Consider the following 22301-nt stretch of genomic DNA (forward strand, 5'->3'; position numbering starts at 1 on the left):
TACATGTGAATAGTTCCAATCCATGGACACACGAGCTCCATATAAAACATTTGTAATTACAGAGAGGGGGCATGTAAACGGAGTTACGTTTCAGTGAAGGACCTTTTCATTCCTTATTGTCTTATTATATTGTTGTGAGCTATGAATAAGAAGAATGAAATTAACATTTATTCAGGCATGAACCACAGATGAAGTTCATTTTAATGGCCGTGTTTATAGCAGGAAATTGTTTTAAGCTATCTTCTTCTCTTCAATGGAGATGGGACCCAAGGTGACTTCTCCTTCCCATTCCAAAACTGAGAAAAGAAAGAAGAATTGTTGCAGTATGCATCATTATGTTTTTTTTTACTTAAAAAAATAGAAAGCATAAAACAATTATCTTTTTGTAGGACCAATTGAAATGAAACTTTCCCTCTACTAAAATGTTGCAATACTTATATTTTTTTTAAAACACATACCTTCCTGCTGAGACACGTCCCGTGTCCCCCTAAACCAAGGGACCTTTTTAATCAGGTTTGTAGAAGCCGGGGGTCCGCCACCAGTATTTCCAGTTCCCGTACCTGTATTTCCAGTGCCTGTATTACCAAGTCCACCTCCAGTAGCGCCACTTATAATTCCAGTATTAGTTTGCCCAGTTGTTAAAGACTCACAGGAGCCACAAGCACCATCAAATCCACCAGCTTCCTTCCACCTTGGGAGAAATGGAAATGTAAGCAGTATCGCCACATCAGTTCTGGTCTAATGATCATTGATACATGTGTACAAAGGTAGACTCACCCACGGATGTAGGAACAAGCTCTGTGGTTACTGTCAATGGCTTGGGCAACAGATGTCGCTCTCAAGTGGCAGGTAATGTACAGCTAAGAACAGGAGAGAATTTATGTTATTATTATGTGTAATAGTTCTACATTAGTAATGTTGTTGAAAATATAACACAATGCACTCAGTAACTCAAATTTGGAATTGCATACTTTTCCACTGTTAGCACTCTGGAACTTGAAGGATTCAAGCTGGAACTGAAGCTTGTTCTCTGCAGTGCGATCCAGGAACCTCGAGACAGATCCAGTGAGCCTACCATCAATCATACACCTGCACACAAGAAAACAATGTGAAATAACCATAATAACCAGTAGCATAGGCGTCTGTGATAATCAGGTCCTAATATACAAAACAACTTCAATAATCTCATCAAACTACATTACCCTTGCTCTATGAATGCATATCTGGGGCTAGAAGATGCATCAGCTGAAAGGGTAGCTACACATTTGTCCACATAAACACGGAGTTGCACATGGTGGTACTGCATGACAGAGACCTCAAAATTAATCTCGTCACCCAGGAAATACTGGTTGCTTGGCCTCTCATTTTTCCAGTCATCTGTGAAACAAGACATGACAATTTTATAATTCAAACAAGTATGTATTTTGAATCAAGGTCGCATACAATATAAAACACACTGAGAAACTGATCTTAAACGCACCAGTCATGAGTGTCAGGGTGAAGTACAGAAACTCTTGTGCCATCTTAGCCGCAGAGAATGGGACCCAGAGGGGTTCAAGAGCGAGACTGCTTACATTGTGCTTTCTAAGTGACAGGACATGTTTTACAAAAATGCAAAAAACTAAAGCAAGAATAATATATCATTGAAATATCCAGATTACATTTGGTAAATTCTAGATTACTAAAAATATTTAGGTCGTACTATAGAACACATTAAATACAGATATAGTTCAATTGTTTTGATATATTTATCTTAACAAATCTTCCAGACTGTTTACGTACCTTTGGTAGTGACATTCCACAACTACAGCTGCATTGTTGGTCCTAATCACAGGAGAACCACCCACAGGCTGGGGGTTGTAGTTCAGTGTGAAGGTGTAGATGAAGGAATCTCCAGTCATCTAGCAAACATATATATACAAAACAAGTAAAATTACACATAAACCTGTTTTCCAGCACTTGAATTAAATTTCACAATAATGTAATATTTATTCTTCATACTTTTAATGTGCTCCCACAATTCTGCAGCTGAGCTTGATAAATCAGCACTTGAGCTGACGTATCCTCTCCGACAACAGCGCATGAACCCAGGGTAAGGTCAGCCGAATTTATCAGCTGGCCAACTCCAAAGAAATCCTTTTTGACTTCCACATGAACGATGTCCTCCCTGCATTCAACAGCAACAGTTGCAGCAGAAACAGGATATCTCAGCTGGAACGGCACATCAGGCTTGGGCTTGGGCTTAGGATCTTCAGGGTATGTCCATGTGAGTGGTTTTTCAAATGTTTGTTTTTGTTGTTGGTGGTCTGGAGGCCACACCCCAGGCACAAATCCCTGAGCATCACAGAAGCCAAGCAATGCCAATGCCACAAGGCAAACAGTGGCACACTTCAGTAACATGGTTTCACAACAACAAGTGCCCACGGTAGTTCACTGGGTGCTGTAAGGGAGCTGAAAATGTCCCCCTGCTTTTATAACACAGTGAACTTGTTTACTTCCACTACATTCCCACCCCTTCAGCTGGCCATTCCCCTCAGGGTTGATGAACATAAATTTTAGCCACTGAAATGACTGCAGTTGCTAACTAGCAACTTTTTTATATATCTGGATTCAGATTCTTCAGTTTCTTAGTCATAAAATGTGACTGTGGAGCACAAAGGCAAATCTTCTTCAAGCATTTTTTCTTCAAACAAGTGAGGAAAGATATTCAAACAGGTGACAAAGATGCAGCAGAAAAACAGGACACAAAAGGTTATGTTGACCCTGGTTTAGGTGCCCTTAACATAGTAGATCAAAATCAATATTTTGCCAAAGCACCTTGTGTAATGGTCTGCAGATCAATATGGCTCTAATCCATAACAGATTAACCACCAACCACAAAATGAAAGAAGATATATGAGAAATGAGAAAGAAAATGTTATTGAGCCATTCTAACACAAGGGAAGTCTAAAATCAAAAGGCCTTTATATTTTTTTAATAACAGTGGGCAGGTGGGTGGGGTTGTTGTTGTTATTGTATTTAAATCCAGTTTCCTTTAAAGAACATGTGAAAGTATGGATCCCAGTAAGGGACATTGGAGAAAAAAAATTGGAGAAGGATTTTTGCAATGTCTTACAAAAGTTTTTCGTTTAAGTCCATGCACTTTCAAGTCAGTACTGAGATCTGCTAAACAACCATAGCGATAGGAGTGACACACCCACCAGAGAGATTCATAGACTTTTGCTATGACCTTGGCCAAAACTATAAAGATATTCACTCAGAGCTTTGCAGTACACAGTTTTGCGAGAGAAGAAAGAATTATATAAAAGAACATTAAAAAAATGTCTGTTTTCATGTGAGTAATGATTGCAGGTGTATCGACAACAGTGACACAATGTTTAATTGTGGAGACACAAGTTTCTTTTGTGCATCAGATAGATAAACAATAGTATCTGTACAATTTGCACAATACTTCTTCTCTGGTTTGTTTATACCACTTTTTAATCTACTCAGAATTACCTCTCTAGATGCTATTACGTTATTACAAATTCATGACTTTATTGGGTTATAACGTAAAATAAACTGTTTATTCTTATGAGGAGTGACTTAAATAAATAAAAATGCATCCTAAACAACAGCTTGACTCCAAAGAGGTTACCGAAGAGGAGGAAACCGTATATTCTGTTTGAGATGCATGCACGGTATAGATTTACAAAATGACTCTCAGGATTTTTAAAACTAACATTTTAACCTGTCACAAATAAAATGACTGAATAGCTCATGCAGCCAAAATACATAATACTGAAACCTCTTGCCTTCTGTCCACAGATGACCTGCTTACGTCTAATTATACCTTTTTTTTAATCACAAATAAAGAACACTTCGTCCTGTTGTAGATTTGCAGCGATGTCAAAATGAAAGATAAATAAAAGTTTTTGTTTACACTGTGAAGACACAGTGTCGGTCAGACAGACCCTGTGAAGGTTCTTGTTATGAAACTGTTCAAACAAAGCAGAATTTTTTCACTCTGAATCAATAACAAACAGCTGGTTTTCTGTATCACACATGATGTAGACAATAAAAACCATGCCCAGGTACACACAGCAGTAAAGTTAAGCAAGTACGCTGTACACTACATGCTTTCTTTGCCTTCTACAGATATAGTATAGCTGTAAAATTGCTCTAATTTGTCAGTGATTTATTTTTATTTTCATTCATTACCTCTAACTTTACCTCACAATAGACAAAACAATATTTGTAGCATTTGATTGGCAGCTCTGGACAACAAATAGGATGTGAGATCCTAACAGGCCATCATTAACCATACCTTATAAAAGTCAACATATTTGCAGGATACTTTTCACAGCATCTGCTGTTCTATTCTGTGACATAATGGTACTAAAGCTGACTTGTTGTCGTCTTTTATTATTTGCCCTGCTGGGCTATAGATCGAATGCCCAAAATTATGGGCAAGGGTCTCAGAACCCTCAGAATCCTAGATACCCACCATCTCCACAGGGGCAGAAGCAAATCAATAACCCTGAATACCCTCAGCAGCCTCAGCAGCCCAAAAGACCTCCGAACCCTCAAAAGCCTTTAGAGTCATTTCACACTTGTGAAGTTGCGGAAAACTACAGGATATCGTGTAGCACTAATGAAATCTCTGCTTCCGAATGTGACACTATAAACTGCTGCTTTGATGGACTCATGTGCTATTATGGCAAATCTGGTAAGACGTTCTGCTTTATAGATAAACTACACCACTGATATATTATAGTGAAAGGGTAAAAGCATTTGCTTTTGTTTTTCTTTTCTGTATTGTTGTACTTTATTATTATTATTGTTGTCTCAGTGACACTTCAGTGCACCAAGGAAGGCCTGTTCATCGTGGTGGTGTCACGGTTTGGCATGGCAAACCGTGGGGTGTGTGGGGAAGGAGGACCCAGCCGCGGTACTCTGCGATGCAAACAGTGCTCTTTATTTACAGTGAAAACTGTACACACAATAATACATCCCCGTGTGCTCCCAACTTCCTCTCCGTGTCTTCTCCCAGTGTTTGTGCTCGTGTGTCCACTCCCTTGTGCCAGTGCACTCTGTGTCTGCTGCCCTCTAGTTCCGGCAATCCTCCTGGGAAAAACAGAGGCAGCGGTTAGTACCCTCAACTACACAGGTAAGCTCACACAAACAGACCAGCTGGAGAACTGACGGGAAGTCTCACGAAATGATCCCGCGTCGGTGGGAGCTCCAAGACTCTGTTAAGTAGCTCCCCCGACGAGGCCTGATCAGCAGCCGGTGTGTGACTTCGGGTGTGGCCAGTCCGCCAGCAGGGCCACACCCACCAGGCCTGAAGGCGCCCGCAGAAACACATATACACACACACGCAAACAGGGAGAAGAGGGACGGCAACACCAAAAATACATACAATAACACAAGTCCATGACTGCCCAGGGATCCTGGGTCGCACAGACCCAGAACCCTGACATGTGGTGGCCAGAGATGCAACTCTGCCCAACATTGACTTGGAGACAATTTCTTTCTATGAGAATGGTCACAGCTGCAATCCAGTTGGCAGCACTTCAGCTTTTGCCATCTATGAGTTCCCTGTCACTGCCTGTGGTACAGTTGTAAAAGTAAGTGTTGTAACTGACTTAATAATAATGATACCAGAATTTTTTTTTTTTTTTACCTAATTTTTGTTTCTAAGAAAAATAAGAGCCACATATGAGGATATTCGTTTAAAATTTTGATAGAACAGTAGCAGTATAATGTCCTCGTAAGTGGATATCAGGCCCTTGTAGAGCAAAATTGAGTATTTTGGTCTAAATAACCCAAAATGTGATGTCCACATATGTGGACGCCAGGTCCTAGGAGGTTAAAACAGATAAAAGAGTGAGCCAACCTCATTCACTGAGCAAGGCTGTTCCACAGTTTGGGTGCTACAGCCTCGAAAGCACAATCACCTCTGGTTTTAAAATCAGAGCGAGGGACAGTTAGAAGACCCTGGTCAGACAATCGGAGAGGCCAGCTGCATTGATAAGGTGTTAGAAACTCAGCTAAATAACCAGGGGCCTGTCCATGTAGAGCCTTATATGTCATTAACAGAATTTTAAAGTGAATTCTGAATTTCACTGGAAGCCAGTGAAGGGATGCAAGGACAGGTGTGATATGTGACCATTGTAATTTTCATTAGCCGCCTTGCTGCTGCATTCTGAACTAATTGGAGATGATCTGAGGACTGACAGAAACTTAAAGTGTGTACTAAAAGTTCAAGATGATTCACTGACATTAAAGGTTTGATTTTCGCAACATTTCTCAGATGAAGAAAACAAGATTGGGTAACCTTTGAGATATGAGTTTCAAAATTCAGGTGCTGATCACAAGTAATACCAAGGTTTTTAGCAGATGATTTGAAGTTATTGGTGAGGGGACCGATGCACTGACTAACTTTCCTAGAGAAACTATCTGGGCCGGTGCACTAGAACCTCAGTTTTACTGGAATTGAGATGGAGGAAATTAGAATACATCCAATTTACTGTGAACAATTAACAATTTAACTATTCAGATGATTTTTTTTACAAAGTTTTTACAGGCAGTGTTAAAGACTGAAATCCTGTCATTATACTGTAGGAGGAACCTGGTGTTCTAATCTACGAGAACAGGATGTCTTCCTTATACCAAGTGATTACTGGACCCCATGGATCCATTACGAGGGACACCTACTATGAGTAAATATTTTAATATCTTTATCAGTAAGTAGATACAGCATAGGCAAAAATGTTACCACGCATGGGCAGAAACTAGAAGATCGAAAAAGTTCAGTGAGAAAGAAATTGTTATTCAAAGTTTATAGCTAAATTACTTTGTGAGTGACTAACATAAACTGTATTTCTTGTGTCAGGTTGTTGTTCCAGTGCAGATATGTTGGCACCACAGTTGAGGCTTTGGTTATTGATGTTGGTCCAATTCCTCCGCCAAACTCAGTTGCAGCTGCTGGACCTGTGCGTGTGGAACTCAAGCTGGCCAATGGACAATGTGTTGCCAAGGGTTGTGTTGAAGGTTAGTCTTGGAGAGCTAACTCTGCAAAGATAGTCTCTTTTAGCAGAGAATGTGTCAACAACTACAACTACTCTCATTTTTTGGACAGAAGAGGAAGTCTACACCTCTTTTTACACCGCTGCCGAATACCCTATCAGAAAGGTTTTGAGGGATCCTGTTTATGTTGAGGTCTGCCTGATGGAGAGGACCGATCCCAACCTTGTCTTAACTCTTGGAAGATGTTGGGCAACCTCTGATTCCTATCCTCACAGTCTTCCTCAGTGGGACTTGCTGATTGATGGGTAAGAGTATGGTGCTCTTAATTTGGAGGCATTTGTATTATATTTTTGATGTTTACTGTACACACTTTGCTTTTAACATAGCTGCCCCTATCGTGATGACCGCTACCTAACAACCCTGCTTCCCAGACCCTCATTTGGATTCAAGTTTCCAAGCCACCACAACCGCTTTGTTTTCAAAATGTTCCATTTTGTAGGTGATGGTAGTTCAACCCAGTCAGCAGCTACAAAGCCAAACATTATTCCTCCTTTACAGGAAAAGGTATAGCGTCCCAATGCCAAGCAAAAAATATCTTTCTTTTCATTTCATTTCATTTCATGCTGTGAACCCAGGTGCTTCAGAAAAAGTAAGTTGTACACTGACACCATCAGTACATTGTTTCCTGGAGTTTGATCCCCCTGTTTTTGAGTAAGATGATTAACGAAGCTAATCAGTGGTCATACCATAAAGGGTCTCCGCTGAAAAGGTTCATCTGAAAAAGAAATAGTACATTTCCCATTATTTTATTATCTACTTAGTGCAAGTCTGATAAAAACTGACACTTGCCATGTTTTGTCCACAGGGAGAGAAATTGCTGGTTCTTTCAAGAAAGTCACAAGAGAAGAAACGACTGTGGTTAGCAGCCCAGAGCTTATCTTTGTGCAAAGAAGTACAGAATAACAATATCCTAACAGATCATAGTAATGATGAAATCTTTGAAATGACTGCTTTTCAAATAAATATTCAGTGTTATAAAAGCATTGCCTGATCCTTTCATTCCCTCACAAAGCATTATTCAGGTTTATTATTTATGCAGCCCTCAAATTATTTTCCATTCAACATTTCAGTGGGATTTAGCTTAGTTTTAAGTTATTTTTATTGAACATTTTGTATGTCAGTTCTTATATTTTAATATTACTTGTATCGATTGTAAACAAAAGGTATGTTAGTAATTCAGAACAAAGACAAATGTAGTCAAATAAAGTCTTGTGAAGAAAAGTTTGTTTAAAATAACAGTATCAAAAACACATCTTATTTGAAACTACTCCTTCAGTGAATGGAAGTGGATCATTAAGTTTCATGCATACTTTCACAGCAAAGGCAAACTTTCACATTTTTTTTTTTTGAATTATCTGATAACTCCAAAACTTTTCATATCCTGTATGGCTATTCACTATTCACTACAAATCCCAAGTTCTTCATTGACCATTTACAGTAATGATATGAAAAGTTTTTGTTTGTATGTTTTATATTGTTATTGCTCTTGTTGCAACCACCAACTATGTCTCTATTTGATGTAAAGATTGCTGTAAAGAAAAGTGTTAAAATGATATGAAAAGTAAAGCATTACTGAGGAGGGTTAGAGAAAGTTAATCAGTTGAGCAGTACACCTCAAAACAGCAAATTTGGGAGGCAACACAGACGTTTAAATGAAAACTACTTAAACATTTGCAAACTTGCCCCCAAAATAAGGTTCTTTGGCGCTCTTATAATGGTCCTGTCTGGAGATAAAATGGCCAGAATAAAAGGCAAAATACAAATACGCTTCAATATGAAGTCAATTGACTTTCAGTGCATAAAATCAGGCACTGCAGAGTTTTATCACAAGGATATAAAAGAACAACAAAAAGTTGTTCAATTTAATAGATGTCCTAAAGCTTGCTGTACGATTACATGGCTTCTATAAATGATTTTCAGTGACACTGAAAGCGTTCATTCCTATGCACTTGGCTAATTCAGCGGCAAAGAGAAAACACAAAATCCCACTCGCACTGTACCATTGTTAAAATTTGTTTTCTCAAATCCAACAAACAAATAAACAGTGGCATAGTCAGTTAGTTAGAATAGCTTCCTCATTTTAGTGTAATCAATATAAAGTACTTCAAGTAAAATTAAGAAAGTGTAAACATAAATGTCTTTGAAGGTTCTCAGTCATCCCGGTCATCGTAGTCAAAGGAGTTTGCAAAGAAAAGCGTCTGGACTTCTTAAAGTTGCTTGAAGACGTTTCACCTCTCATCCGAGAAGCTTCTTCAGTTCTAAGGTCAAATGGCCGAGAGTCCCAGATTTAAACCCAGTGGGAGTGTCCCCCCAAAGAGGGACAAAGGACCCCCTGGTGATCCTCTAATCACATGAGCCAAGGTGTGAAAGCGGGTGTGGGACCTAATCAGCCAGGGTTTCGGGTGAGCTCATTGTTAAACCTGGCCCCACCTTGTCATGTGAATTCCTGAGGTCAGATGGCCCAAGATGTGAGTGGGCATTAAGGCGTCTGGGGAGGGAACTCAAAACTGGATTATAGATGGCAGACAGTTGGTGTCGTAAACCACCGCCTCTGTTCAAAGATGGTCGCTCACAGTGGACATAGATGGCCTCTTTCACTCCTCTTTCAAACCATCCGTCCTCTCTGTCCAAAATGTGAACATTGGCATCCTCGAAAGAGTGACCTTTATCCTTAAGATGCAGATGGACTGCTGAGTCTTGTCCTGTGGAGGAGGCTCTTCTATGTTGTGCCATGCGCTTGTGAAGTGGCTGTTTGGTCTCTCCAATGTAGAGGTCTGGGCATTCCTCGCTGCACTGTACAGCATACACCACGTTGTTAAGTCTGTGTTTTGGAGTTTTGTCTTTCGGGTGAACCAGTTTGTGTCTGAGTGTGTTGCTGGGTCTGAAGTACACTGGGATGTCGTGTTTGGAGAAAACTCTCCTGAGTTTCTCTGATACACTGGCTACATAGGGGATGACAACGTTGTTGCGTCTGTCTTTCTTCTCCTCGCTCGCTGGTGTCTGATCTTCTTTTCTGTGCCTCTTTGCTGACTTTATGAACGCCCAGTTAGGATAAATGTTCCTACTTTAATTATAAGGTAAGAGTAATAATGCATGGCCTTTTCTGTTTGGGCGTCTGCAAATAAAAATTTTGCTTTCAACTAAATGAAAAGTTAGAAACCCGCTCTTTAACTTACCTGCTCACAATAGACAGAGTATATTCATTTTAAGGGATTGCAAGAAAGAAGAAGCTGTGGGCAATTGAAAACAACCCAAACTTGCAAAAGTTTTAAAACTCAGTTTTATGTTGAATAAGACGCAAGCAAAGAGTAACTAGACGTTTTTCTCCCACATTCCTGCCAAATAATATCAGTGAATACACTCAGAAATCATATTATACATCGCACTCAATGAATTCATTTAAAAGATATGCGCCACAGTCAATTACAAATAAAAACTTCATTTCCCAGAAACCTTCACCGAACGTGACGTAGAAATTTACTGCCAGCAACGACCAATGAGATTTGTGTGCGAACTCGCTCTCGAATTTTGATTGGACGTCGAATTCTTCATCTCGGCTCATCAATCCACTGGTACGTTACCTGCGTAACGAGTTTACAATATATTACGGTTACGCTGTCAGCCGCCTCCCATGTGGTTCATAATATCCAGTTATGTTCGGCTCTTCCGGTTAAGCAGCTTTACCGGCGGACTGCGTGTGTCAGCGAGTCCCTCCTGTCGCCTCAGACCGACATTTCACCCTGCTGTTCCTTCACTCTCCGCCCGGAAATTCAACATGCAGCCCAGCCGAAGTGTAGCAAGCAGTTGCGGCGAAGCGGGTTTAGACAAAGCAAATAGTTCAGGGCCGGAGAATTACAGCACCAGCATTGCCACAGTCACTACAGAAGAAACGGGTCCTCCGGATGTGAAGAAGCAAGTGGAGAGCACGCTTGTTCTAAACCAGAGACGCCTAAGGACTCATAGTCCGCTATTAGGGGCCAACTGTGATGACGACTCGGAGGCAGAGTCTTTCCGGGATGGGAGAAGCGAAGAGGTCGACCGGGACACCAGGGAGAGGGCCATAAATTGGTCCCGAGACTTTCTGTCGGGGTCGTGGAAGACCATTGAAGATGCTGATTTTCAAATTAGCATTGTCAGGTAAAATTCTGAAAATTTATAGCAGTACGGTGGATAATAAAACACAATAATGTCTTCATTTTAAATGATAGGGTATTATTATTAGTCGTTTTTTAAAACATACTAACCTGTAGGGACCACTATGTTTGTGTTCATGGTTTCAACTAAAGCGACTGTAAGATCCAAGATCCTTGATGGTTTGTGCTACGTTGGATCAGCTGCAGGGACACACACCTCTCCTTAGTGTTTGCTTATCTCGCTGTCAGACAACTTACGACGCTGTGGGTGTTGGAAAAGTGGCACGGCAGGTCAGCTGTGGGCTTATTCTGAGCTGACATTTGTTTGTTTGTTTTCCTCCCACACTGGTTTGCAGGTTCAAAATGATAGCATACCCAGTGTTTTCTATGTTCATCCAACAGCCTTGACCTCCAAATTATCAACATTACTGTAATTCACTTCAGTTTTATTTATACAGGCTCAGGGTGCTTTATATTGTAAGGTCATGACACTACAATAATACTGAAGAAACCCCAATAATCAGAACGAGCCCCTTTGAGCAAGCACTTGGCAACAGTGGGAAGGAAAACCTCCCTTTTAAGAGGAAGAAACCTCCGGCAGTCGTTTGCTGCAACCCGTTGGTGGTAAAAGACACAGTAACTTAACTATGTGGAGTGGTGTGTAAGCTCATCGTGAGTGAAGAAGAAACAAAAGGAAAATGAACCTGGGTCATCTTTTCATGTGATTTATTTAAAAATTAAGACTACTCTCAGTGTGAGAGGTTTACACCGACAGAAACAGTCCAAATTTGAAGGAACACATGCATTAAAAGATGGTCGAGGAAGATAATATCAACACCAACCAACTACAGCTGATCTAAAGAAGCTTGTGCTGTTTACTGTTTTTAATGCTTAAGATATAATAAAAAAGTGTCTAGTTAAAATGAGTCATACAGTGATTTCATCTTAAATTTGCACCCAACAATCATCGATTTACCCTTAAGAGTAACTTTGAATGGCCTTGTCTTTTGGAAACTATATGTAAGGCAATCTCGATTAGAGAGAGAGATTTTTAGCTTGGCCTAGTTGTTATAACACTGTTGTTTTTGTTTTCAGTGGTGGACTGAGTAATCTGCTGTACCTGTGTAGTTTGCCCGACCATGTGCAATGTGTGAAAGACGAACCTCGCCAGGTGCTCCTCAGGATTTATGGTGCCATCTTACAGGTTAGTCTGTCGAGTATGTCAAGAAGTTGCATCTGTGGCTGAGAGTATCATTTGGGTATTTTAAAGAGAAGATTGCACCCCTTTATTGTTGTCAGTATATGCTATAAATGCCATTAATTCTCACATTAGTGTGTCTTCCATCACATGTGTCTCTGTGGTATAGGGAGTGGACTCTTTGGTACTAGAGAGTGTGATGTTTGCCATTCTGGCTGAACGAGCTTTAGGCCCAAAACTTTATGGCATCTTCCCCCAAGGACGCTTGGAACAGTACCTTCCGGTATGATGTACCCCAGTGTTTACACACAGTATATTCATACACACAGTGGGTTTATGCTGCTTTCTGCTGCAGTCATTCCCATCAGTTTGTTTTGTTTGTCTTTGAAACCATGTGATAAGAGATTTTGCTGTGTTTCTGTTTTCTCAGAATACTCGCATGCGCACCAGTCAGCTTTCAGACCCAGCCATCTCCGCTGAGATTGCCACGAAGCTGGCCCGTTTCCATAACATGGTTATGCCCTTTAACAAAAAGCCTAAGTGGCTGTTTGGGACCATCGATAAGTAAGTACATGTGAATGTTATCTCTCTACTACTCAAACTCTAACTTAGTCACAGTTAAAGATACTCTGTCTGTGGTGTTTTTAGATACATGGAACAAGTGATGAATATTAGTTTTGTACGTGAGGCACATGTGAAGAAGTACAAGAAGCTGATGAAACTGGACCTTCCTGCTGAACTGAGAAGCCTCCGGTGAGTTGGAACACAGGCTCTAGATTCTGTATACTGTCTTTTTGGACACAGTTTAAACAAAGCCTTAGATTGAGAAGAAGAAAAATCAGTGAGTCCCCTCCTGACTGTCACACTAGTGTCAGGAAGAGACAGTACAAACAGTACAAAGCTCCTGCTGTAATATGTTTATGTGAACAATGACGTAATTTGCATTGCTCTAGCCAACTGCTAGATCTCTTATCAGAGCCGTCTCATATTACATGCTCGAATTTTCATACAGGAAGCCCAACAAAAACTTCACGAAGTGGGTATGAGTCACGCATTGGAGAGAGATTTAGCAGCTAAACAGTTTGTGCTGACTTTCTGTTTGCTGGTGAGGTCATAAGGTAACCATGCCAACATCAGGATTTTGAAAATGAGTTTTGATAAATCAATAAAGTTTTAGGTCATTGTATAAATCAATGACTGTCAGTGTTGTTAGAGACATTTAGAAAACTGTCATGTATCCCCACCACCAGACAAGTAATGTTACCACTAAAATGAGTCTTTATGAGAAAAGGTTTGCTGCATTATTCAGAGCTGGAAGGATTGTAGCTCTGCTTACGTTACTTACATGAATGTAATCTTTGGAATTCATGCTTCCATCTGATAGGTGACCTTTGTCCCAGTGCTTCCACAAGTTCACTTGCTGAGTTGTCTGGGTAGTCTGACCTTAGAACAGCTAGAGAATCAGACCAGTGTTTATTGTCTGTGTTTATCTATGAACAAATGTTATCTTGTTTATATGTACTGGTCTTACATATGTAGTTGCTGTCTGCTGCAATGAACTTGAGCCTTCAGATTTATCTGAGTTGAAAGCGTATCTGTCACAGCATGTTGTGTATTTGACTCCAGGGTACTGTTATCTCAGCTTGTTCTAGGCAGTTTGGCCTTCTCTCTACGGTCAGGAATTACTAGTGATCAAAGTGTCAGTTATATAATCGACTGCTTTTGTCACTGACGTTATTTTGGAGTTTTTGCTTTCATACAAGAGTATTGACTTGTCAATTTTTACTTGGTTTGAATGGCTTAGTGTATATCACATTTAATATCTTTACATATCCTGGCTGAATAGCAGAAATAATTGTGCTAAATCGTAGTATTAGTAACCCCTGACTTTTGTACAGTGCTCTATCCATGCTATCAACAAATAAGAGTGGACCTGTAATAACTGTTGATTAGTTCAGTTTATCTTACGGTGCAATATTGACACAGTTTATTCACTTATTGTGTGCTATTGCTTAAGTTTAATTCTGGCAGATTAGGATGTCTGCACTTTTCTCATGGAAGTTCTAAATTGTAGTGTTATATTGCATAAAATGCACTACCTGCATATCCATCACTAAGATTTGTGTGTTCAAGTTTCTCTCTTTTTCTTTCATCACCTACTTTGTTTTTCTTGCCTCATGTCTCCACAACAGTGCTTTGCTCGCAGCAACTCCCTCGCCAGTGGTGTTTTGTCACAATGATGTCCAAGAAGGTAAAATCTTCCATCCATCCATCCAGTCATAGCTCCGCCTATCATTACGTCTCTGGTGTGGTCCGATTGATCCCACCCTCTGGTTTCACTGTCACAATTCTTACGAAAGCAGTGCATTATATAAGTCAAGAGCAAGCTGGGTTGTAGTTTTTAATAGGGACAGCTCATGTTCAGCTATAGTCATAGCTCTGCAGCTATCCGCAGCTATTAAAGCATTTTCAGGGTTTGATACTCATAAGCTGACAGCTAATAAACTTGCGTCACGAAAACTGTTCCATGTCATCTTAAAGGTGTTACATCGGCACTCTGTGCAGACCAGTCAAGTTCTTCTACACCAAACTGTGAATATTTCTCAGAGTTCAGCTCTTTAGGACAGTCTTTGTGAAGCCAACAAAAAAGCTTGTGCCAAGACGCTAGAGGCACAGTTTACTGTAAATTATCAATGTATGCTTTAATGTTTTCAGTATTAGAATTAAGGGCAAAAAGGACATTTGGATTCTTTCTTTTTTTGCATTATACAATGAAGATTTATCATTTAATTATGATTCAAACTATAAGTTATTTCACATTAAAGTTTTTTATAATGTCAAAAGAAATGTGATATTGGAAGACCAGTCTGGCAGTAAATGCTACTACTTAATTTTGTTAAGCTAAGCTAACCTCTGGTCTAAGAGTACCTGAAGCAATTAGTGCGGGATTCTTCGGGGTGGATGACGGTTATTTCCTCACTTCTTGTTTTGTTGCTGCAGGCAACATCCTCATGCTGGAAGAGGGAAAGCATTCCTCAGCGGAAAAACTCATGCTCATAGACTTTGAATACAGCAGTTACAACTACAGGTAATGTGTAAGGGGAATGTTGTCTTGATTTAGCAATCAAATAATTGTGCCCCCTGTACGTGAAGGTAAATAACACAATGTGTTTCTTTTTGTAGGGGTTTTGACTTCGGCAACCATTTCTGTGAGTGGATGTATGACTACACCTACAATGAGTGGCCTTTCTACAAAGCCACACCAGAGAACTATCCAACCAGAGAGCAGCAGGTCAGTCCGAAAAAACACTAGCGCCAAATAAAGAGTATTCACATTGAGCTGCATTTTTAACACTGCTTAAATTACTTACTCCTGACATGCTGCTTTGTAATTATGAATATAGAAGTTGTAATAATATAGAAGGTAAGTTGATGTACCGTCAAGGAAAACTGTGCAGAAAACTTGGATTTGAAACATTTACTTGGAGATATGTATACGCACACACGTTGATTTTTGACAGTAAGTCCTGGAGTCACTTTTAATAGATGCATTTGATTAATGACACAAATATTGTGCTGTGTTTTGTCTTGATTTAATACTCGCACAGCTTCACTATATTTGTTTTTCTTTCTCTTCAGTACATTTAGGATCTGATTCCTTATTTACTGTTTTGATATAAAGTTAGTTAGAAAATTTTCTACTAATCTTTCCTTGGAAAAATAAATCTGGACTGATGTTCAAACCAAAACTTTGAAGTCATCTCCCTTGATGGGATAGACTGGTTATGCAGTGCCATCTAATGGTGAAACTTCATACATTTTTATGTTTAATAGTGAGATCAAATGCTGCACATGCAGTTAAATCAAATCAGTTAAATCAGAAACAGCTGGAAGTTTAGCCACACTCACTAACTTGTAACTTTTTTTTTATTTCAGCTTCTTTTTATTAGAAGTTATTTGGCAGAACAGCACAAAGACAATAACGTTGCTGTGGACCAGACACAAATTGAAGAAGATTTAATCATTGAAGCAAACAGGTAAAACAGCCTTAAATAGATTTTACAGCAGTGCTGATGATCAGTTAGAACAACTTACAGCAGATCACTGGATTTTCTGTTTTTTTTTTTTTTAAATTGTAGATATGCATTAGCATCACACTTCCTCTGGGGGCTCTGGTCCATCATACAAGCTAAGATATCCAAGATTGAGTTTGGATACATGGTAAGGAGTGTTTGATTCTTATTACTGTTGTTATTATTCTCTTTTAGTGTAGCACAAGTCACTCATTTATATTTTTTGTAATAAACCACATTGTCTTGCAGGACTACGCCCAGTGTCGTTTTGATGCCTACTTCAAGCAAAAGAAGCTCTTCAGCTGAGATCCAGCTTGTTAATCAAAATGTACTGTCTCATTTGTCTGTCGTTATCATTCTTCAAGCTTGCCCCCTACATTGTGTTGGAACTATGTCTGTCTGCTTAAGGTGAAATGACAAAAAAAGACCCTCTGCACCTCAAGCATTCTATTTTACTCACGAATACCCTTATTGTGAAATGTTGTCATCATTTTGGGGGCCACAGTTGATTCACAACTGGTTTTCTTTCATATAAACACTTGTTAGATGCACTTCACTTCCTTGGACCATTATTAGACACTGGCCGGTTATCATGGGACGCATTTGTGTAAAAGATCTACCTCACCCTTGTGATGTTCATAGGGTGTATAGTTTTCATCCTAAAGGGCTGATTCTGACTATTCAGTGAGGGAATAACTGAGACCCTTATTACCTAATCACTCCATGCTTCATAACTTTTTCCTTAAACAATTTAAAAATATTCCACTCCAGTTATTCTTTAACTGTTACATTACAAACTTGCCTACATTTAGCAAATTATTATGGGAGTCAGTTTAACTATTAGAAAGTGTAAAGCTGTTTTTTACACATGAACTGGAGCGCTGACCTGTTTTGGACATTCAAAGCAGAAAGTTTACGTGGTGTCCTGTCGCACTGATGTGAGAATTGCGCAAGTGGTAGTGGTGTATGGCAACTCCTGCATGCTTTATCCAGACAGCACCCTCTCCTTACTTGCACAAAGCCTTTCCCATAATGAGAACACATCTGAAACAGGCTCTCTTATGTACTGCATCAGCATTTTGCAACTTAAAGCAACTTGCAGAGTTCATGTATGAAAAATGGCTTGCAGCATTTATGTCAGTCTTTTTTTTTTTTGTCCTGTTATTACAGTGCATTTCTGCTGCACTAACTACCTGCCCTTTTAACTCTGTTTTGTTTCCACTTCTTTAAAATTGCTTCTATAACTGCTGCTTCAAACATGTGACATTCTTACCAAACATACCAATCTTTTAGAAAATATTTTAAAAAATTGGTATATTTGTGCCCGTTTCACCAATAATAAAAATGTGTTACAGTCCATTACTGTAGCCCATTTGAATGTGAAGTGCTTCTTTTTTTGACATGCTTTTATTTATTTAGACTTTGTTCTATATTTGAATAAATGTACATCAATTTGACATCAAATAAAGTTTGCAAAACAATGTTTTACACAAAGAGGAAACTTGAAGGTTTACTCATTAACTACCTGTGACTGTTTTTGTTTTTATTTTTAAGAAAGTTTTTCTGTAATTTTATTCTGTTAAAGAAATTCAGTTTAAATGCGAATAAACATATGTGCTTAAAAGGTCGTCTCATATCTTTCAGCTGCTAAAGATTTATTTCATGTCTAGATAAGTTTTACAGAGATGTGAAGGTAAGCTAACTACAAAGTAATTTGAGTGACCGATGATGTTCAGACTGAACACTATCCCACCTCTGTGATCCAAGAATAGACCAGGCAGAAAGACTTACACTGCTCTAAGATTAAGAGACCCTTCTGAATCCACCCGGTTTGCTGCAGGGCAGGAAACGTTTTCTAGCATTTTGCTTATTCGAGTGCCAAGCAGTACGAAATCGGACCCGGACGTTTTGGTGTTTACTTTGTTAAAGGTCACGTGACTGTGAGAGCTGAGGCAGGGAAATGGAGAGCAGCTGGCAGCACATGGACTAAAATGCTTCTATTTTTCCATTGTGCAGTGGTTGTTGGAATTCTTCAGCGGGCCTGGCTTACCTTATATGGAGGACCTGCATTTCATTTCTGAATTACAGTGAGGTGCAACGTAAACGGTTAAAAATGGCCTAAACTTTGATCCAGACAGCGCTCTGTCATTTAGATGAATAATCTCAGGCAATACGTTATGATACTTTTTGAGTGGGTAAGCTTTTGGCTGAAATGCATTCTTAGAAGGATTTTGGATGCTTTTCCAATAGTCAACAACTGGATAGCGTCCTCAGGTGTCACAGACAGAGCATTATGCCAAACAGACTCAGAGGAATGGAAGACTAATGAAGCGCTACGCACATATCTCCTTGGAGATGGTGATGAAACCAAGGTTACAGTCCAAACCAGCCCACATGCCTTTCTTGTGAGTATTAAGCAACGTGTGAGATTTCCAGTCATACTGGTTAACAGAAGGCCGTTTAAAAAACTTGGTTTAATAATTTATTTCAAAGGTGAACCTAGAAAGACTTTCAGAGTGCAGTGAGTACTTCCGAGCTTTGTCCCAATCCAGCATGAGAGAGACCTCTGAGAGCCTCATCCACATGGATCACGTGTCCTCTTCCATCTTCCACAATCTGCTTGAGTTTTCCTTCAATAATAATTTCAAAGTTCCCCAAAATGAGTTGGGAGCACATATCAAGGTACAGCATAATATATAATCCTCCCGGGCTAGTAATTCAAATTCCTAGGAGTCACGTCATGATTTCTTATATTTCTCTTTCTGTCTCTGGAGGTAAGCAACTATCTTCTAGCAGAGGCCTTCCTCTCAAAGTGCCTGTCAGTCCTGACAGATGAGCTCAGCCCATCTAACTGTTTGTCATACCTGAGTCTTGCTCATGAGATCTTTTGTGTGGAACTGAAGATGACAGTACTGACTTACTTGAGTAGAAACCTGCTGGAGCTCCCGGACATCATCAGGTAAGCAAAGCTTTAATTCCCCAATTTTAAATGTTTGTCTTTTGTCACTAAAATCGATTTATTCCTCAGGTGCCTGAATGAAGAGGAGAAGGAAGAAGTTGTCCACTTGAGGACTCGAGGAGACCGACACCTCTGCACCCTACGGAAAGAGAACCTGAGTTCTTGGAAGGATCCAGAAACAGAACATGCACGACACATATTCACCCTGCAAGGATCAGAGGACAGTGGAGATTGGTGTCCAGTTACAGAGCTTCCCTTTCGGGCTGATAAGTGGTGTATTACAACAGTGGTGCTTTACAACTACTTGTATGTCATAGGAGGTTACAGGGAGCGTATGAAGAGAGGCTGGGAGTTCAGCATGGCTTCCTTTCAATACAATCCCTTTACTCATACGTGGGTCACCACATCTCCTCTGATAAAAGTAAGCAGTCTCCCAGTTTGTGTCTCAAGCGGGTGGCCAGTCTGCCTGTCTGTCTTAGCCCCAGCGAATTCCTCTTGCCTTGTCTTTTTCCATCGTTTATATAACACTAATGAAAAGTGTCGCCATCTGTCATATCCACAGCACAGAAGGCACTTCAGTGCAGTGGCCTGTGAAGGCTGTATTTACGCAGTGGGAGGCTGGTACTTGGACTCTCTAGTAACTCCAGACTCCAGCACAGCTCTCTACACAGCTGTAGAGCGCTATGACCCATGGAAAGATACGTGGAGGTTTGTTTCCTCTTTGTTAGTTCAAAACAGCTAACAGCTTTCTGCAGCACTTGATGCTTTCTAATTGTTTCTCTTTCAAAAAAAGCTTCCTTTAGTTATTGGTATAATCTCTGCCTCAGGTTTGTGTCATCATTGCCACTCACTGACTTCCAGTTCACCATGTCTTTGTCCCATGATGTTCCTCTTGCTACAACCCTTGGACAGTGTATCTATGTGCTGGGGAGCATCCAGAGGACTGGAGAGAAGTTGTTACTGCAGTACAACACAAAGAAAGGTGCATAAATCTGGAAAAAAGCAACCAAGCTCAGCAAAAGAAACCTGGTTTTATTTCCAGCACAGAAAGCTCACTCTTATGTGTGCTGTTGTCTGGAAAATGCCTTCAGTATAGTTCACCGGCTCTAGATTTACATTTACAAGCTGTACACTGATTCGTAAATGGTTCTTTTGAATTCTTTCTTTCTCTATTAGATGTATGGTCTGAACTGCTTCCCACCCTTACCAGAGCCAGCGTAGATCTCCCTACACTTTACTTCCTGGGGGCCACGGACAGGCTGCTTGTGATTGGTGGCAACAACTCAGAGAATGTGGTAACCTCGTTCTGTGTGGAGTCACAGAAATGGGGGCCGGTAAACATTTAACAAACCCACACTTATATTAGAAGAGCATTGGATTATCTGAATGCCTAGATAACATATTCATTCAAAGTAATTTTCACTCCAATTAAAATGTTGATAATGCTCTTTTTTCCCCAGGTGTACAGCGCTGAGAAAGTGGCATTTGCAGGTCAGGGGACAGTGGCTGGTGATCAGATCCTGATGATGCCGAGTGTGGAGCACAACACTGTTGTTAGCATGGACCTCCAAACGCTCTCCCTCAAAGCTCTCCCTCCTCTACCCATCTTCACTCGCTATGAAGCTACCTTTTATCTTCATTTCTAATGCTATGGTTAGCATCTTTGCACACATATGTTGTGTGCAGGTTCTTTTGGGCTGAATGTAGTTTGCAATAGCCCAAGTACTTCTAGATCACTTCCCAGTCCTTATGTTGTCCAGTGTTCATATTTATAAGGAAATTATAAAGAGATTATATACATATATGTATATATAGAGGGAGAGAGATTCAAAATTTCTGTTAATTTGTCTTAATCTCCAAAAAGTATCCTAAAATGTAAGACCAGTTTACCCCGCTATGTTGAATGTTTGATTTGTTTACATTAAAATAATGCAGTATATACAATGCAATGCATTTCTTGCCTTGATTAACACCTTCAAGTCCTACTAACCATTCTCATCAGTGTCAAATATAAAACTGGTATTACAGTGTTTTATTTATTTATTTATTGGTGCCATATCAGAGATGTACTTCTAAGTAGGTGAAATGTCACATGGCTCTCTGTTACTTCTCAACACAGCACTGCAGCGGATTCAGTTACGTAGCCAGTTAGGCTCTGTCTCTGTTTGGTGTCTTGTTACAATGACATGGGGGAGAGAGAGAGAAACCGAGGCTGGTGGTGGGGAGGTGTGTAAAGCACAGGAAAGGACAAACTTGACCACAACCTGAGGAAAGCCACTCCAAGGGCACAGAGCACATAAGCCTGAGCTCAGAAGAAATTCACTGCCTCACTGACACAAACCAAAGTCATAGCGTTCCTTTGCTCCATTGGTTTAGGCTCACACTGCCCTAAAAAGGTAAAGTTATTTTTGCTCATTTCTGCATGTTTGCTTTTTTTTCTGATTGCTTCTAAGTGTAAAGCTAAAATTTTGCTTGGGCATTAAAATTGGAATATTATAAGAGGGTTTTCAATAACACAAAAATCTTTAGATATCTGCAAGATTTTGAAATTTTTGTATAATAACAAAGCTGCAGAGCTTTTCTAAATTTTAAATTATACCAGTAGGTTTGCACACATTTGCGTGTTGTATTCTGTGTTTATATTTCCATGCCCGTCTGCGGATTGCACACATGCTCAGCCGGTGTACCACTATATCTGGCCACTGAACTTTGTCCCACTTGGTGACTGTTCAGTCATATGACATGGAAAAAGAAATACTAGACCTGCTGCCCCCAACCATTATATGGACTGCTATGGGAAGTCCTGATATTTTTGTTAAGAATTACAGAAGGTCATCGTATTTCTCAGACAAAGACTGAACCCTTTC

The 22301-nt window shown here is 39.9% G+C and overlaps 3 protein-coding genes and 1 pseudogene across 3 annotated transcripts; 3 read left to right on the forward strand and 1 right to left on the reverse strand.

Annotated features, from left to right (window-relative positions):
- Positions 1-231: 231 nt before the first annotated feature.
- LOC134632443 (zona pellucida sperm-binding protein 3-like) lies at positions 232-2400 on the reverse strand. The gene is made up of 8 exons (XM_063481169.1): positions 2002-2400; positions 1779-1901; positions 1481-1580; positions 1203-1377; positions 972-1089; positions 778-860; positions 459-691; positions 232-296 (listed from the first exon to the last, which is right to left on the reverse strand). Exons 1-8 carry the CDS (start codon positions 2398-2400, stop codon positions 232-234), a joined length of 1296 nt encoding a protein of 431 aa, XP_063337239.1.
- A 2286-nt stretch (positions 2401-4686) lies between these two features.
- LOC134632444 (zona pellucida sperm-binding protein 4-like) lies at positions 4687-7974 on the forward strand (annotated as a pseudogene).
- Positions 7975-10534: 2560 nt separating this feature from the next.
- On the forward strand, positions 10535-18087 carry chkb (choline kinase beta). Its single transcript, XM_063479839.1, has 11 exons — positions 10535-11208; positions 12300-12408; positions 12572-12685; positions 12833-12966; positions 13051-13155; positions 14595-14653; positions 15403-15490; positions 15586-15694; positions 16339-16439; positions 16542-16623; positions 16725-18087. Exons 1-11 carry the CDS (start codon positions 10703-10705, stop codon positions 16779-16781), a joined length of 1464 nt encoding a protein of 487 aa, XP_063335909.1. The 5' UTR covers positions 10535-10702; the 3' UTR covers positions 16782-18087.
- Positions 18088-18652: 565 nt separating this feature from the next.
- LOC134631845 (kelch-like protein 42) lies at positions 18653-21080 on the forward strand. Its single transcript, XM_063480402.1, has 8 exons — positions 18653-18880; positions 18969-19157; positions 19250-19434; positions 19504-19855; positions 19997-20142; positions 20262-20416; positions 20611-20768; positions 20895-21080. The coding sequence occupies exons 1-8, from the start codon at positions 18653-18655 to the stop codon at positions 21078-21080; spliced, it is 1599 nt and encodes a 532-aa protein (XP_063336472.1).
- Positions 21081-22301: the final 1221 nt, after the last annotated feature.

Source organism: Pelmatolapia mariae, linkage group LG7 (assembly GCF_036321145.2).
Source record: "Pelmatolapia mariae isolate MD_Pm_ZW linkage group LG7, Pm_UMD_F_2, whole genome shotgun sequence".
Classification (NCBI taxonomy): Eukaryota; Metazoa; Chordata; class Actinopteri; order Cichliformes; family Cichlidae; genus Pelmatolapia; species Pelmatolapia mariae.